At 43.1% G+C, this 18,708-nt stretch overlaps 1 protein-coding gene across 1 annotated transcript in view; it reads left to right on the forward strand.

The window, feature by feature from the left end:
- The window catches only part of ADCY8 (adenylate cyclase 8), a 1,090,843-nt gene that overhangs the window by 550,198 nt on the left and 521,937 nt on the right, over positions 1 to 18,708 (forward strand). The window contains exon 4 of the mRNA XM_078686748.1: positions 207 to 318. Coding sequence (XP_078542874.1) covers positions 207 to 318 — 112 coding nt within the window. The remainder of the gene's footprint in view (positions 1 to 206; positions 319 to 18,708) is intronic.

Here is an 18,708-nt window from a genome sequence, read left to right on the forward strand (position 1 = left end):
TATAATTCTGTGTTGCACTCAAGCATTGAATTCAGTTTCCGAATAAATGTCATGTTAAGTTTCCACATATTTAAACCTAGCATTGTAATGTATTGCTACTTGCTTATGAATCTCTAGGAAGAACGTGTATTTAGTGTGTATCGTGTGATTGTCGAAGTACTAGAGGGGAATACAATATTAATATGCTATATCCATTTTTTATTCAGCATTCTTTTTGCAGATGTGAAAGGGTTTACCAATCTGTCTACCACCTTGTCCGCGCAGGAGCTGGTCAGGATGCTGAACGAACTCTTTGCCAGATTTGATCGACTAGCACATGTAAGTAGAGTTTTCTTCTTCCCTTTTTTGTTTACAAACAGTGAGAACCTTGAACTTTTACATGAACAATAATATTCACATACTGTGTTAGTGAGGGCTCCTCCAAGAATATATTCTTAAAAGTAAAAAAAAGTCACCAGGCTTTGAAACTGAAGGATTGCACTGTCCGACTTTTTGTGAAAAACAGTGGGCCCGATTCACAAAAGTAATCTGAGACAAAATCCTAACTTTACGACTTTCGGTAAATCCTAACTTTACTACTCCTAAATGCCTTTTGTGAATACCGAAAGTCGCAAAGTTAGGATTTTGTCTCAGATTACTTTTGTGAATCGGGCCCTGTATTTTTTTTTGGGGGGGGGCTTATAACATTTCTTATGTGTGCAAGTACCCCTGGGGGCGTCAATGTGCTAGCTCAAGTTACTGCAGGGTGATGGCTGTAACCAAAATGCTGTTTCAGACAGAAAAGCCACATCTTAAGTGACTTTCTGAAAGCCAATAGGTGAGGCATGGCTCGCATTGATGGGGGTGGTTCGTTCAAGAGTTTATCTGTACCCCAGAAAAAACCTCTACCTCCCAAATTGGTCCTGTGTATCCCAGGAATGACCAAATTGCTGGCCCCAGGTCTAGGTGGCTCATATTATCTGAAGTATTCTCTTGCTGGTGGGGCCTTTCAAATGTTCCTGCAATGCCCAGTCAGCGCAAATGTTGATCCAAGATCGAACTGCTCCCATTTCACACTAGGGCCTGAAGTGCGAGTGGGCCATAAATTCCGATGGGAAATCTAAATGTTATTACCCGAAACTTGTACTCCCTGTTATTTCCCTGTTGCCCAATTACAGTGACTCCTGGTTACATTAGTGCCAGACAACAACAGATTTTAATGGGCCTCTCATACTGAGGGCCTGTGGGACCCGGCCCCAGCTTTGCAAAGAATCATCCTTGGAAGTGCTTTCGGGGATTTCTGTTATATACCACGCCCCTGTGAACCAATCTAAAAAACATTGATATGGAACTCATGCGCAAAGTTTGATTCCCAAGGTATCACAGTTTACCTTTTACAGAACTGACCCAAAATATCTGATAGACACGAAAAAACACTGTATTCGATACCTATTTGGCACGTGAGATTCTCACACTTTCAAGACATTTTTGCTTTTAGAATATTCAGGCTTGGCAGAAAATGATTCAAAATTTTGGGGGTTTTGGCCAGCGGTAATATGAAGTACTTAGCATAGTGTTCCCAGCGTCTCTCCGATTTGAAACATGCGCATCGGATCAGTGGTTACATGTTTGCTTCCTCCGCTTTGTCACGGGTCCACCGCTGCGGAAGTGAAAAGGGCTCAATCACCTCTCACATGTCAGTGGCCAGCCACCACGCCTGCAACGCACCTGCCATCCCTCCTCACGGTTGTTGCCATCTACCATATGACTCCAAAAGTTTCAAAGTTTCTCACTTCATATCAAAGTGCTACTTCTACATGAATCATTTATACGGTCACATTAGAAAAGGATAAAAGCAGAGGTACCTATTTACTAAGTGCTTTCTTTATTCATTTAGGTATCCACACTATGGGGTCCATTAGGATATCGGGCGGATTGCCTCCGCCAGGGTGGCGGTGGCCACCGCCACCCTGGCGGAGGCAATCCGCCCGACAACCACTCTTGTTTTCCCCTCCGCCAGATTAGGATGGCGCAGGGGACAGCGGCGGACGGAATGACCGTCCGCCGCTTTACTGCCGCGGTCGCCTTGTGACTGCGGCGGTAATAGACTAATATGGTGGCGGTGTCCAGCCATATTACGATGGCAAAATGTGTGGGCCTTTCCGCCGCGGCAATGCCGCCACGGAAAGGCAGGCGGAAATTGCTGCAATTGGGGCCCCCAAGTTGCCGCCACTGTCGGGGGGGCACATGGGGGCTACCTATGGTACCCCCCAAAGTTACATTTGCAAAGCGGCAGGCACCGCGCGGTGCCTGCCACTTTGCATGTGTGAATGCGCCAACTTATGTTTTACATTGTGGCGGGCGGTGCAGAGAGCACCGCCCGCCACAATGTGAAACATATAGGATGTGCCCGCCACTGTGGCGGGCACATCCTAATACCCCCAACGGGACCCCCGCCCTTATGGCGGGCGGTCCCGATTTCCGTTAGGGTGGCGGGCGGACAAAGTCCGTCCGCCATCCTAATGGACCCCTAAGTGTGTTATCTATGCCATACATGTATCAATGTATATATGCACATATGATCATGTACAGAGACTTTCATTCATGTGCTTGCTTCTTTAATGTTTGGCCCAATATACAAGCCTACATTAAAGGAACACTGCATACATGCATACGCAATTATGTTCATACCATAAAATGCACATACTGACGATCGCATGATGAAGAACAAGTGGATAGATTGCTTGAGAAACTATTGGCTGCATGCTGGTGTTCGATTTGTAGAAGCACTGTGAAGCTGACTCCTGGCAATAAACTGCGTAAACATTATCAAAGGCAGAACAGCATTTGCTCAGAAATTTATTTACTTTAGAAGAAATCAGAAAGTCGAATAATGATCAACAAAACATTTATGAGGAGAATCAAGACATCAGCAGGTTTCTCGCCTGGTCCACTAGACTGAAGAAAGAGAAATCACAGGGAAGAGGGTTACCGGCCAGGAAGAAATAAAAAAACTTTTTCTTCGACATTATTCTGATATTTATCAGGCTCAATATACTTTATCCAGGAGTCTTATTGATCAGTATTATGATTCATTGACTCTCCTCCTCCTGGCCAAGCAATGTTGAAGCCTATAACTTCTTTGGAGATTCAACAAGCCCTAAATGTAATGCCCAATGCAAAAGCCTGCGAAAATGATGGGCTACCCACAGAATCTTTCAAAACTTTTTTAAGCAAGCTTCTTCCATTTTTAGTTGATTTATTTATTTTATTAAAACCAGAGGCCACATCCCCTCAACCTTTCAACAAACAATTATAGTATCATTTCTTAAAAAGGATAAGCATCCACAATCTCTGCATTCTTACGGGCCGATCAGTGTGCTCAATACAGACTATAAATTGCTCAAAGCTTTGGGCTAGTCATATTACTCCAGCAGCACAACAACTAATACATCAAGATCAGACTGGGTTTGTGGCAGGGCGATTAATGTCTTCAAATACTCAGTTTCTGATTCAGGCTATAGATAATTTTTCAAAAAATCACATAAAAGCCCTAGCAATTATGATCGATACCTAGAAGGCATTCCATCTGGTAAACTGGGATGCCTTATTTTACAGTTTAGGAAAATGTGGTTTTCCTTCCCAGGTTATATCGATGCCAACCAATGAGTATAATGGCGCCCAAGCAAAATTAGTGGTAAGTTCCAGGGTAGCAGGTTTAATGAGGATCAAAAAAAGCACATGTCTAGGGTGTCTCCTCTCCCGTTCTTATTTATCTTCTTTATAGAACCACTTGCATTGCAAATTTGCAGTAGGGCAAATATAAGGCCCCCAATTTGGGAGATGGCAAAGCTTAAATTGTTTGCTGATGACATGATTCTATATCTCAACCCCGATAATGACAATATAGAATGAGTTTTACAGATTATTACAGATTTTACAAAGATAGGACGGTACAAGATCAATCAGAATAAAACTGAATTATTGCTTTTCGATGTTGCAATCGATGACCTTCAGTTATCTTTACAGTCTTGCGCTAAGGTAGGGTCCCCAATTAGATACCTTGGTATAGCCATCAAAAATAACTTCTTCATCATCTTGTACCCGAACTATGCCAAAATGTTTTTTAAAATCAAGGATCTGCTTGATAGGTGGCCTCTGTTTTCCTTGACTATAATCGGCCTTATATCAATAATCAAAATGACAATTCTGCTGTTATTAATATTTTTACTATCCAATGTTCCTATAAAAGTTCGAAATAGTTTTTTCCAGGATGTAGATTCAGTTGTGAGAAGGTTTATATGGAGCAAAAAATTTGCGAAGCTTAAGCTAGGAATCCTACAACTTGATAAGTCAGAAGGTGGCTTGGCATGCCTCAGTAATCCTATCTATTATCAGGCAGAACTACTTTTTACACTTTTGTGTTATTTAAATCGTATCAACGCACCAAATAAGTTTTTTTTAGAGAAAATGATACAAGAATCCGTAACGAGCTTACCACTTTTTATAAAAATACTAAAGTTAACAAAAAAAACAAGATGTAAATTCCTTCAAGACATCTTTTTGTGGATGAATGCATTGGTAAAATTATTTGAAACTCATTTTAATGTGTGTCCAGTCCAGCTGCAGGAGAGTAAATATATGGGTTTGTCCCTTGTAGAAAGGGAAATTAGATTCTGGATTTCAGTAGAATTCAAAACATTGGGAGACTTTTTTAGATAAGTATACATTATTTCGTGGCAGGAACTAAGAGAACAGGCAGGCCCACAATATATACCACGCTTCCTAATCTTTATTAAGACTACATATTTTCTCCCGGCTCAATGTAAAGATCTAAATCAAGGGACACAATCGGTAAGCAGAGCACTTGTCATAAGTCAATTATTAGGAATAGGTAATCGGTAAATATTCCTGCAGAATCTCTCTATGAAGTATGATATAGCAGCTTTTCTATCAAAGGTGCTGGAAAAAACTGAATGCAGTGTTTCTGGGAGAGACTGGCAATCAATTTGCAGAGATAGGAAATAAATCCCTTGGTAGCCAGTTTTAAAATAATGGCACTTTGTCTAGATAGCTATCATATTACACACTGCAGCAACTTCATAAAATGTATCCTACTGGCCTAATAACTGCTTTCGCTGCCATCAAGCAGGTAAAGGGGGTTGGCGGCATAGGTTTTTTCTTGTCCACACTTAACAAATTTATGGCGCCAATTATTTACAGGTATCAATAACGCTATTAATCATTCAGTTACGCGTGAGGCCACATTAGCATTATTTAGTGTGTCCAAAGCTAGTTAATCATTAGCAAAGGAGCAACAATATTTTGTTTTTAATAGCTCTATCTATTGTATGCTTACTTATTTGTCAGAATTGGAGGTCAGCTAAGATTTTCACAATAGTTGAGTGGAGGAAAAAATGTCTTGTACTATGGATTTGGAAGAGGCTTAAGCCAAACGATATCTCGTAATATTGGCAATAAGCCAGTAAGGTTGGGGGAAATGATTTCACAGTCGCCTGGTGACTTAAATCCATATGTGCAAGTTTGAAATTATCAGAAAATAGCATCCCCCAACTCTCTCTTCTTACTGCAATGGTATTTTACAAGCACGTTTGTACACTTTATATAACAGATTGAGCTTGTTTAGTCAGTCAGTCAGTCAAACCACTTTTATTCGATTAATTAGAATCATAAAAAGACACAGGTACAATCAATTCATAACAAATAAACAGCCGCCATTTCACAATTTAAATATAATTTTTTTTAAAAACATCGGAATTCAGCTAAGATAAGGTATCAGTTAGGCAATAAATTCATATAATAAATCTTAAAATTGTCCTATAATTCATTTATATTCAGACAGGGATGTTCCGGGCACATAAAGTCTTCCTATTGATCCGCACACCGGCTACTAGAAAACTTGCAACGTGGAATGTAACACGGGAACTACTTAGCAGTTGCAAATAAAGAAGGGCAGGCTTAACCTGTATGAATCCCGCCTACCCTCAAAATAGGCAACAAGTATTTTTTCCTAATCTCTGAGTAGTACTCACAAAACATAATAAAATGTAAAGTGTCTTGTGCACAATTGCAGGGGTTGGAGTTTTCTGAAGTGTCCCATATTGGAAAGAAGCCAAGTGTAAGATGAATTAAATTAAAACGAAGTCTAGTTAAAAGATACCGATGGAAGGGTCTAGTAACTAAGTTAAGGTAGGGCACAAGCCCGGGGGAGGTTATTAATGTGTAGTGTATTCTTACAATAGGTTTTCTCATTTCCATCTCCTCCCTTGTTTAGAATTTTACTACTAGAAGTGCTAATTCACTCTTCTGATAAAGGGGTTTTGGTATCAGGAATAGATTATTTGAGGAGGTCTTTAACTTTGTCTACAATGGATAAGCACTACTGCTCTTTATGATCACAAGATTGAACAGAGCTCTTGAGGCGGAAGCTGAGAGCATTTTTTAAAACTTGCTTTTAACTCTATGATTTATCTTGCTATCACTTGCCTGCACGTGTCACTTACTCTGCTCCTGCTTCAGCGCCACGCAGTGGACCTAGCGCTGCCGAGGCCCCCCGAGACAACAAATTCTTTCAGTCGCCATTTCGGCGAGGCCGCAGGCCACACCCCCTTTTGAGGCCACGCCCCCCGCCGCCGCCCTATATAGAGACGCTGATTACAAGCGCCGGGCATTAAGATTGAACAGAGCTCTTGAGGCGGAAGCCAAGAGCGTTTTTTAAAACTTGCTTTTAACTCTATGATTTATCTTGCTATCACTTGCCTGCACGTGTCACTTACTCTGCTCCTGCTTCAGCGCCAAGCAGTGGACCTAGCGCTGCCAAGGCCCCCCGAGACAACAAATTCTTTCAGTCGCCATTTCGGCGAGGCCGCAGGCCACGCTCCCTTTTGAGGCCACGCCCCCGCCGCCGTCCTCCCAGACCTATAAATAATGTGCACCTTTCGAACGCGCAGCGGACGAGCACAGCGGGCGTGCCGATTGCGCGCCGAAGGAAAGTCGTCTGCGCCCGTCCGCGCCAGGCCGGGCCTTAGGGCAAACCATGCCGGCCATCCCATCTCATATTCCGCACAAGCTCTCAAGGACCTACAGCACTCAGCCCCCCCGGTGTCTCCTAAATCCAATAGCCGCATACACACAGCCGGTCTACTCTCTACTGCCTTACCCCCCTCTCACGGATGCACTCCCATAGTTACATCGACCAAAAATTCCACCTCTGTCAGGGTGTCATACCTGAACACCCGCTCTTTAGTAAAACACCACGAGGACATTTACATCCTGTTGTCCAATAACAAACCCGACTTACTCCTGCTAACGGAAACTTGGTTAACGTCAGAATCTCTCCCACATATCCTGGCGGCCCTCCCCCCTGACTACTACATCCTCCACGCCGATCGGCCCGGCGACCGGCCCGGGGGTGGGGTGGCAGCGATCATATCCAAGCGCTTGAACTCTACTTCCTATTACTCCCTACCCCTCTCAGAGGTGGACAACTTGCTTGTCAGCCTGGAAACCGCCACCGGCGTTTTTACTTTCCTTCTCTAATACAGGCCACCACATCCTATGCCATCTTTTTCTACCACCATAAGCGAACAGTTGTCCAACCTACTAACGCAACACTCCAGCTTTGCCCTCTTCGGCGACTTGAACTACTGGTTCAACGACACCAATGCCGGTCCCCATGCTACTGAGCTCTTTGAGTCTCTCAATAGCCTAAATCTCACTCAACAGGTCACCAAACCTACTCACTCCAAGGGCCATATTCTGGACCAGATCTGGACCTGCAATCTGGCTCTGTCCCAGCCAGCAATATCTCCTTGCGTCTGGTCAGATCATCACTTTGTCGACACTTCCATCACGCTCGCTGGCCGGACTCCTGCTCCTTTGATGGCTGGTGGCTCCTGCCGGAAATGGAGCGCTTACGATTCCCAGGGCTTTCTTACCACCCTAGCAGACACCTGCCCAGTCGTCAATCCCATTGACAACATCGACGCTATAGAAAACGACATCACTTCTTGGTTGAGGTCAGCCAGTGACCAGTTTGCCCCCCTCACCAAATTCCCCCGCACTAGGCATCCCAACTCCCACAGGTGGTTCTCTGATGACCTCAAGCATGATAAATTAAAAATGCACCAGCTAGCACGCACCTGGCGACGTGATTATTCTAACTCAGCCAGGTTGTCTTACCTGGCCGCACGCAAAGAATACAAAACCGCTATCACCCTAGCAAAATCGGTACATTTCTCCAACAGGATTTCGTCTGCGGTTAACAAATCTAAGGAGGTGTTCAAAGTCATGAACAAACTCACCACCGACGACAGAACCCTCCCAGCCCAGACCCCCACTCAAGAGGCATGCGATTCTCTTAACCTCTTTTTCGTGGAAAAAATCTTAAAAATTAAAAACTCTATCCCCCTCCCTCCCCAGTCACACTTTCTGGACACTTCCTCTAATAACCCCCGGACTCTCACCACCTTCACGGCCCTGAACCCTACTTCACTAGCAGAACTTACTACGCGTGTTAAATCTGGCTCCCCCTACGACTGCTGTCCACCATCTGTCTTACAGAACATCTGCCTCAACCTACCTGATTGCATCCTTACCCTGCTGAATGGTTCACTCAGCTGCGGTATCGTCCCTAGCTCTTTCAAAGAGGCAATCCTAGTGCCCCTTCTCAAAAAACCTGGCGCCGACCCCGCGGACCATCCAATTATCGTCCCATCTCCCTTCTTCCCTACTTCTCCAAACTAATGGAGGCCCATGTCACCCGATGACTGTCTAAGTTCATCGAATCCTCCTGCTACCTTGAGCCCAATCAAGCTGGCTTCAGACCTGCCCACTCTACTGAGGCCGTCATTTTGGCAGTTCTGGATACGCTTAGGAGTAATGCGGACGCAGGGACCCCCCAAGCCCTTGTGCTCCTGGACCTGTCGGCCGCATTCGACACGGTGGACCACAACATCCTTCTCCACCGTGTCGGACTGGCGGGCATCCAGGGCACTGCCCTTAAATGGGTAGAGTCCTTCTTGACCGGAAGAAGACAGGCCGTCCGCATGGGCCCCTATACTGGAACCAAAACCCCCACGACCTGCGGAGTCCCTCAGGGCTCGTCCCTCTCCCCACTCCTATTCAACCTATACCTCCGGCCCTTGATCCACTCACTTCAGAAACGGGACATCAATGTCTATAACTACGCCGACGATCTGCAGATTGTCCTTCCTCTTAATTCACCCCACGCTATCAACACTTTTCACTCTGTCATGATCCACATCCAACAATGGATGAACTTGAATCAACTAAGGCTAAATCCCGGGAAAACCGAGCTCCTTCTCCCCGGACTTAGCCATGTCCACTGGGGTCCACAGTTCTGGCCCTCTGAGCTAGGCCCCCCCCCAATCCCGGTTAAATCAGTGAAGAGCTTGGGTGTGATTATCGACACCGAACTATCCCTCAAAGCTCAAGTGGGCGTGGTTATCTCATCCTGCATGTACCAGCTCCGGAAGATCCGCAAAGTTCGTCATCTACTTCCACCCGCCGCACTCACACAGGTTGTCATTTCTCTAGTACTCTCCCGCTTGGACTTCTCCAACTCCCTTTATCATGGTCTCCCACAATCTCTACTGCACCGTCTCCAGGTTGTTCAGAACCAAGCGGCCCGTCTCATTCATAACACACCTAGATGGCAATCGGCAAAACCTCTACTTCACAGCCTGCACTGGCTACCAATCGGTCAAAGGGCAGCTTTTCAGGTGGCCTGTCTCACTTTCAAGGCCCTCCACAGCACCGGCCCTGCATTCCTCAAATCCCTCATCACCCCTTATCGACCTACGCGTAACCTCCGATCAGTCCACCTTCAGCTGCTAGTCACCCCCAAAGCCAAAGCCAAGAAATTCGGTGGTTGTCGTTTCTCCCACCTAGCTCCCGTCCTCTGGAATCTCCTCCCTCTTTCTATCAAATCCAGCCCCTCCCTCCTGCAATTCAGAAAATCTCTCAAAACTCACCTCTTCCCACCCCTTGGCTAATAACAGCGTTCACTCATGTTTCCCCCTCACTCACTCAGTCTTAAAGCGCCATGAAGCCTCGGTGTTAGCGCGCTCTACAAATGACACTTAACATAACATAACATAACCTTCAGGAGCTTTTAATTTTATTAGGATCAGCACTCTGGAGCAAGTCCAGAGGCGTGACCATGTTATTTTAACTTGAGGATTGGTAGCAACTATATATACGCTCCTTTCGGCTTCTTTAGGGGAAACAAGCAGATGAAGAAAGGGGGAGGAATGAGGAAAGAAAAAAGAAAGCAACCCTAGATAGTTTACTTACATAATTGAGCTAGAACAAACCAAAGCACTTTAGCACTGTTTTTACTTTATATTGATTAAGAGCAATGGTTATTATTCATAATGTCAGAAGTTTGAGGAAAACGTAATATAAGTTAGTTAAATCATTAAATTTAAATGAATGAGGAAAGGTATATATATTTGTTTTCAAAGGACTTTAGCACACTTGCACTCTCCATTAATAGAATCTATTCTAGTCTGGTAAGTTTTATATCAGATGTTGGTGATTGCATGCTATATACAGCAAATTAAATGTGGGTATAGGTGGTGTAATTAGATGAAGATCTGAAACTAATATCTATATACATTTGTACTCATTATGTATATTAATATTTCAAGTTCCAGTGAATATCTTTAAATGGCATTAAATATTTTAAGCAATGCAGGAGTTATTTCATTTTAATTTTGATGGAGTATAATTGATTTTTTTTGCTACAAATTTTAAGCTGCTAGTCTTAAAGTTACTGTACAAAACTTTCGTTTGTCCTGATTATGATGCAGTGTTGTATCCATTGATGTTTTTTCTGCTCAATAAAAATAAGGCAGACCAGCATAGCATTTTAATTGCCCTTTTACCAATTGCAAATCTCATGTATCTCTTTTACAGGATAATGAAAACTTTATTTAGCTAATAGGTAATGTTCACTCTTTATGCCACTGAATAAATAAAAGCACTGCTTGTTTTCTTTTAATAAGATAATAGTTTAATATTAGTGTTCAGATAAGGCTGAAGGTTGACTATAAATCTCCGCCACGAACAGCATAATGACAGGCCCTTCCCTATCCAAATCACCCAATCTAGGTAACTTCCAGATTTTTATATCAGTAGTATCTTGGGATGAGTGTAGAATTTATGGCCCAGTATCAATTTATTGGATGACATCTTTGGGTGCAGCTGTACCTGGGCATTTGTGCTACCACTTACTGCATGTCATACTAAGTATAACTTTCTGTTGATTCTTGCAAGCACAGCCGGAAACAATGGGGCATATTAGGAAGGGCAGTATCGTCGCTTTAGCTGCACTTTTTGCCGCTAAAGCGGCGATATTTCTATCGCCCTATCAGCAAACTGTCGCTAACAGCAGTTAGCGACACCTTCTAGGCGATAACGACTGGTTTGGGGCCCGCTTTGCATGCCAGCGATATTTATCGCTGACATGCAAAGTGGGCGTACCCAAACTGGTAGTGACTGAAAGCAGTCGCTAACAGAGCTATCGCCTATTAGCAAAGCAGGCAAAGCAATAAAAAAAGTTGCGCTAAGCGCGATTATCGCTAGAAATTAACACCTGCTTGAAACCTGACTTACCTGTATTCCTCAATGTGAGGTGGATCATCAGGCTAAGTCCGCCATGGCGTTAATGCGTGAATATCGCTGGATTTCCAGTGATATTCAGGCATTTAGCCGCTATCGCTGGATATTTTATCACAGTGGAGATAAACATTGCTAATAGCATGTTTTCTCTGCTAAAATATCCAGCGATAGGCAGCGATAAAAATAAAGGCGCCTAGCGCGTTTTACAATAAATATCGCAAGTTCTTGCTAAAATGCCGCAATATTTTTATACAGCCACAAACAATACATTTGGAACCATTGAAGACTTCCTTCACAGTTCCATAAAAGGGTGCACTATCCGCAGAAACTCATGCATATTACTGTGCTACAATGTTCGACGAGCCAGTTATGATTAGGAAATTCACTGATCTAAGGGGGTCATCTACACAACGGCTGACGCAGAATATGTGATGTAAACCGTAAGATGTCCCATACCATTACTCTTGTGTTTCCTCTCACCCATTTAGAGGTGGGAACCTACTTTGCCTCTGACAACACAGCCGTAACTGGTTATTTTGTTGGAAGCTACCCACGAAAGGCCTATCTGCCACAGGGAAACAAACTTGAAGACATGTTTCCTACCTGGGAATGGAATGACAGAAATGGTGCTCCTGGGCAAGAAACATCTACGATGATCCCCATGCACTGAGTATGAAGGACATTGCTATTTTGTTTCACAAAACCAACCCGGCTCCTTTTTGGGTCTGTTTCTGGAGTGCTATAAGAGTGCTATGAGATGGTAGCCTTCGGACATTACATTTTTTCATTTGTGAATTCGCCACATGCTCTTTGAAAATTCCTTGCAGACAAAATGTACCAAGTTGTCGACAGGGATTTTTTAGATAGAGCAGATGTGCCTGCTAGGCAGGCAGATGCTGCGGCCTATCAACCGATGCTTAAATGAGCACCTTTGTTTACTGTGATTTGCATTTCCTAACATCTCCCCACCATCACACCTCCCAGATTGGCACAGACTGCAGTACTATGTTGCCTTTAGGCCTCTGTCATGTTTAATCATTTTTTAGAGGGAAGTGCTTGTCATCGATGGGACTCTGATGTGAGCATTATTCAGAGAGCCACAATATGAAGCACCTTTGTTGCACGAATGCAGATGGTGCTGTGAACGGATTGGACAAGATTAATTTTTCCCCACCAAAAACTGAAAAATGTGCATCTCAGTTACTCTCAATGTTAAATTATACAAAGGTAGCTGTAATTCAACTAGAGTAAATTAATATATATATATATATATATATATATATATATATACATATATATATATATATATATGTATATATATATATATATATATATATATATATATATATATATATATATATATATATATATATATATATATATATATATATATATATATATATATATATATATATATATATATATATTCAATCAATCCTTCTTTACAGCATACAAAGTAGGCACCGACTCCGTGGGATGATATTCAAGGATTATCTTTTATTCCAATCTGAGCTAGACGCGTTTCCACGGTCACAGCCGCCTTGGTCACTACATCTACCTCCACCCAGTTATGTGCTCATTATATAGTGATGTTAATCATACCATGTGACACAAAGGAAAGAAGTTCGAGAAAAAAAATGAAGAAAGTTCCATTGTTGTCATGGTAACTCTCATGTCGGTGATGAACATAGTAAAGTTTTAACCACAAAAGTGCAAGTCATTTAAAAATTATATTGGTTTACCACATTAGTGCTAAGGCAATTCCCCCTGAGTGCTGTTACTCCAGATTTCCCATTGTTCGTGACGAGCTCAGCTCGTCATGAGCACAAGAGCAGTGTACTGCATGACGAGCTGAGCTCGTCATGAGCATGGAAGGGGTTAATTACATTCACTCTGTGGCAGAAAAACGGCATTATTATCATAACACATTCTGCATTAATCTATGTTGTTCGTGTTTGTGCTGTGTTTGTGTTCCAGCCTCCTTTCACGCCATGTGTGTTTCATCGGGTTTTCCTGCGCCTGTCAGTCAATTAGTGTGATGGAAGGGGAAAAGATATTTACTCGTCAAGAGTACAAAAGGTTTTTTGCACGCGTGATCTGTAATTTTGGATCAGCGTGTGTGGCATGCTGCAGCAAGGTGGAGCGGCGGTCCGTGACCATGTGGCTTGCTTGCTGAGCGTACCTGGGCCCCTAATCCTCTGTAGGAAAAACAAGTATGTTTTGTAACGGTATGTTCTATTACGGGATCTCCTTGTGCAACCTTGTGCAACCTTGTGTGTGCTGGTGGCCTAAGTTAATTTTGTACGTACTGTGCTTGGTGCCCCTTACTGTTTGCGAGTTATGCCCCAGTGGGCCAGGAAGAGGATTAATTCCGATTCTCGTGAATATGTGTTATGTGGGCGTGTTATTTTCCTCTGCAGTGTGAATGTGCGGGCATGAACAAGGAGGTCTTGGTGTTTGAGCAGATGTGTTTATTCTTATGGCGTATCCAAACTGCCTATTACTGAGTGTGCTGTCTTCTTACTTTGTGATATTTATTTACAGTTTAGTCTATGTGTATTTACACGAGATGGTGAGTGAGGATGTTACTGCCGAGGAAGTTTGGTCAGGTTCTCTTCGCGCGAGTGCTTGTGTAGCTGGATGTCTCCGTGGGGTCGGTGGTTCAGAGATGGACATTAAGTGCCTCATCTGCGTTAAGCCCATGTGGTATCTTGCTAGTTAACATGATAATGTATTTGGATTGAAGTCTTCTTAGATGTAGAAGCCTGTTACCCCCTCTTGGGTGTTTTTTCACACTGTCTATAACGAAATAGCTCAAGTCTTCTGCTCTGCCTTTGTGGTGTGTATTAATGTGTCTGGCCACAGGGTACGACGGGTCATCATTGTAAATTGATACTTGTATAGCGCACTACTCACCCGCAAGGGTCTCAAGGCGCTTGTACGAATACCGCTGTGGAACCCATCCTGGCTTTCCCTGTGAGGTGGAGGCCAGGCATCCTTAGCGTTATGGGGGCCGTTGTGGAGATTAAGCAAGCTATTACCCAGAGTTGCAGAGTGGGACTCCATGATTGGAATAGGCACCGAGGCGAGAATTATCAGGTCCGTGGAATTTTTGAGCTCAAGACCCGCCGAGGCGGGGAATTGAACCCTGGTCCCGGGCCAGACCTCTGCATCAGGGTCTGCCACTCTAACTATTGAGCCACACTTCTCCATCATTTGTTATGGCTCTCAAGTGCTGCAGAATCCTTACATGTACAGGGTGCTGCCCACATATAATTTCTCACAGGTACACCGTAACACGTACACTGCAAACTCTGTTTTGCAGTTAAAGTATTCTTTAATAATCAGTGGGCTCTTTCTAAGCGGTGTCGGTACTGTTTTGGTGTTAATTGCATGTTTACACGCTTTGCACTTCGTGCACTTAAAGAATCCTGTCTGTGCTTTGAGCCACTTTGCACCTCTGTCTTGTGTTGGTGCATTGTTGACCAGTTCTTCTCTCATTGACTTGGCTCGCCTAAATGTTAGCTGCGGGAGTTTGGCACATGTTGTGCCAATGCTAGGATCACTGCGTATGATCGGCCAGTGCTGGTACAAGATTTTTCGGAGGTTTGCGTGATACTTGTTATAGCCAGTGATCATTCTTGGGGTGTTGCTGTCTGATATATATGAATAATTAGGAAATTGGGGTTACTGGTTGAGTGGGGTAGAACCCTACTCAAGCAGCAACCACAATTCTTGTCAGAGTGATACAAAAGCAACCCCAAATTAACCTGTGCTCAACCCTCTGGTAGCTTGTCACAAAGCAGTCTGGAGTAACTTAAAGGGAATGTGTAAATAGTACCTAAAAGCACAAAGAGGCAGCTGTGGTTATCTGATCGCTCCGGACAAGGACAAAGTCACAAATTCAGGCCTACAGAGATGGAAAAAGGCTGGATACAGGGACCAAGTTAGACCCGCTGAACAAAGTACTTTAAATCTTGGTTGCGGAGCATTGCCAAATCCTGCATGGAGAATGCCTCACCTGGCGTGGTCCCAATGGGCTGCGATGCGAGGTCCTGCATTAAGTATGTGTCAAGCAGCAGCAGTTCTTAGGAGTTGTGGAGCTGCAATATGAGCCCCTGCATCAAGGTAGCATCATGCAGCATTGGTTACGAAGAGCTGCGTGTTCCTTGCAATGTGGATGCAACGTGCAGCGGTGGTACGGTTGCGGAGCTGTGAGGTGATGCATTGCGCTGGGTTGGTTCTGCTTGGACCACTGTTGGGCTGGCAGAGCACCTTCAGGCCCACCTCCAAGGGTCCAGGACTTGGCTAGTACCACTTAGGGGGCAAGAGTCATCACCAGAGTCTAGGTGATGGGTTCAAGGTGGGTGGATCTATTCTGTCTCTGAGGCTCTGATCTGAAGGTGAGCCAATTATCCATTGGAGTCACTCTGGTGGTCCTGGGTTCAAGATGCAAGTACAGTCCTTTACATTCAGGCAGCAGGGCAGCAGATTGGTAGACCTTCTTTCAGCATAGCAGCACAACAGGCCTTCCGAGTTTTCCACAGGCCGAGAGGTGTACTGAAGAGTTGGGTCTAAGGGTCCAATATTTATACCTGGTGCCATCTTTGAAGAAGGAGAAGGTTCTGGAGGTTTCCACCGCCAGAGGTGGCTGGAATTCCTGCCTCCCTGCCTTAGCTCCAGCTTCTCTGGGGTCACAAAAGACTAGTGTCAAATTCTTTGTGAGTGTGCTCAGGCAGAGACCTTGTGATGGTCAAGTTTGGTAGGTGAGAGCTCCTACTCATCATCAAGCCAGAGATGGCCCATCATAAAAAAAAAAAATCTGCCTGTGTCCTACTGCGTGGAAGCAATACACTAAGACCAACTGCCATCTGCACCCAATCATGTCACCTGGTATACAGGCTGCAAGCATCAAATGGTTAGGACAAGAAAATGCCAACTTTCTAAAATTTCAATTTGGTAATAGTGCCTACAAGGAATTTTGTTGACAAAACATCTTCTAGAATTAAAGAAATACATTAATAAAGCCCTAATACTACTATTACTGGCTTCTAGTAAGTAAATTAGCAAAATTAATTATATTCATTAAAAGCGAGTGTATCAATTACAGGTAAAAAGAAACAGAAATAATGCACAAAATGCAAAACGGTGTATACTTTTGGAGTATGTAGAAAACTCTATTACAGAAAAATGGTACAAAATACAAATCAGAAGTTAGTTCGCCAAGTCTGGGGTCCCTCATAGATTGGGTCTCTATGACGGACTCCTGGCTTGGCAAACTAACTTCCGATTTAATCAAAATTGTTTCTGTCCCGGCACCACCCGTAGGATTTTAAAAAATGGTTGGTGTCATGCTCTACATTTGACTGCAGCTCTGTGGCGAGCACATGTATGTGGAAAGCCGTCACGGCACAAGTTTAGATTTTTGGTGGTCATTCTCTTTTCCATTTATTTGAATCATCATCCATATGCCTTGTATAGGCACGTTCATTTATTGTGTTAGGGTCTTCTGTCCACATAAGAACATTTCGTCCTGAAGATGCTCTTATAGAAGTTAGCACGAGACAAGACCGAAATGTCGACAATCCTACCCATTTTCATTCGTGATTGTCCTTTCTGCAATTGTTCATTGTATCTTCAATGATGTTTTCCTTTTTTTGAAAATATATGAAATGGGCTAAAACAAAAGTGTTTATGAGAAAACAGTTGCTGTGAAGAAAATCCATCTCAGTCACTTTTGTATTCATGTGAATTGTAATTTGTAACAGAGTTTTCTACATAAATCTGTACTCCAAAAGTATACATATGTTTTGCATTTTGTGCATTGTTTCTGTTTCTATTCACCCTGCAACTGATATACTCACTTTTAATGAATATAATTAATTTTGTTAATTTACTTGCCAGAAGCCACTAATTAAGGCTTTATACATTTATTTCGTTAATTCTAGAAGTTTTTTGTAAAAAAAAACACTTGTAGGCACGCCTACCAAATATTAACTTTGATTTACCCAAGCCTCCAAGGGTCTACCGGGTTGCCCAATTTTTTGTTAGTAACTTTCTAAAAGTGGCATTTACGGAATTGTGACTAGAATGCAACTTTGACATTAAAGAGGGTTTTAAATTAGAATTCTTTAGACACCAAACTCGACATTCCATCTTACTTCTGATTGAAAGTGATCACGTATTAAATTTAATAAGGTAACCCAACCTTATCCCATGGGAGAGGTAGGCCTTGCAGTAATGAAAACCGAATTTAAGAGTATTTCTCTACCAGGACGTTTAAAAGATAAAAGTGCATGTTCAGCTTTTTAAAAACACTGCATCCTGCCCTATGGCCTATTTAGGGCCTACCCTAGATATGCCTTATATGTATTAAAAAAAGAAGGTTTAGGCCTGGCAAAAGGTTTATAGTGCCAGGTCAAAATATCAGTTTAAAACTTCATACATGGGCTGAAATGGCGGGCCTGAGACATAATTTAGAAGGCTACTTAAGTGGATAGCACAATAAGTGCTGCAGGCCCATAAGTAGCATTTAATTTACAGACCCTTTGTATATGTAGTATCACTGTACTAGGGACTTACAAGTAAATTAAATGTGCCAATTGGGTTAAGTCAATGTTTCCATGTTTTAAGGAGAGAGCGCAAGCACTTTAGAACCGGGTAACAGTGGTAAAGTGTGCATAGTCCTAAAGCCAGCAAACATAAGGGGCCATATATATCAACATTCCGTTTTGCGATTCCTAAATAGCGATTTTTAAGGAATCGCTAAATAGAAATCACAAAATGGTATGTATGTAGAAAATCGCTTCTTTTTAGCGATTTCTAAAAATTCCCTAATTGCGATTAGCAAATTGCTAATCGCAATTAAGGAATAATTTCCCATTCATTTCTATGGGCCAGGAGGCCCATAGGAATGAAAGGGAAATGTGCGATTCGCAATTTGCTAATCGCAAATTGTGAATATTTTCAAGGGTGCAGGGGCGTCCAAAAGACACCCTGTTGCACCCCTGAAAACTGCATGGGTGCACATGTGGCGCACATACATGCCCTAAGAGCATGTAT

The sequence above is a fragment of the Lissotriton helveticus genome, chromosome 4_1, assembly GCF_964261635.1.
Source record: "Lissotriton helveticus chromosome 4_1, aLisHel1.1, whole genome shotgun sequence".
NCBI lineage: Eukaryota > Metazoa > Chordata > Amphibia > Caudata > Salamandridae > Lissotriton > Lissotriton helveticus.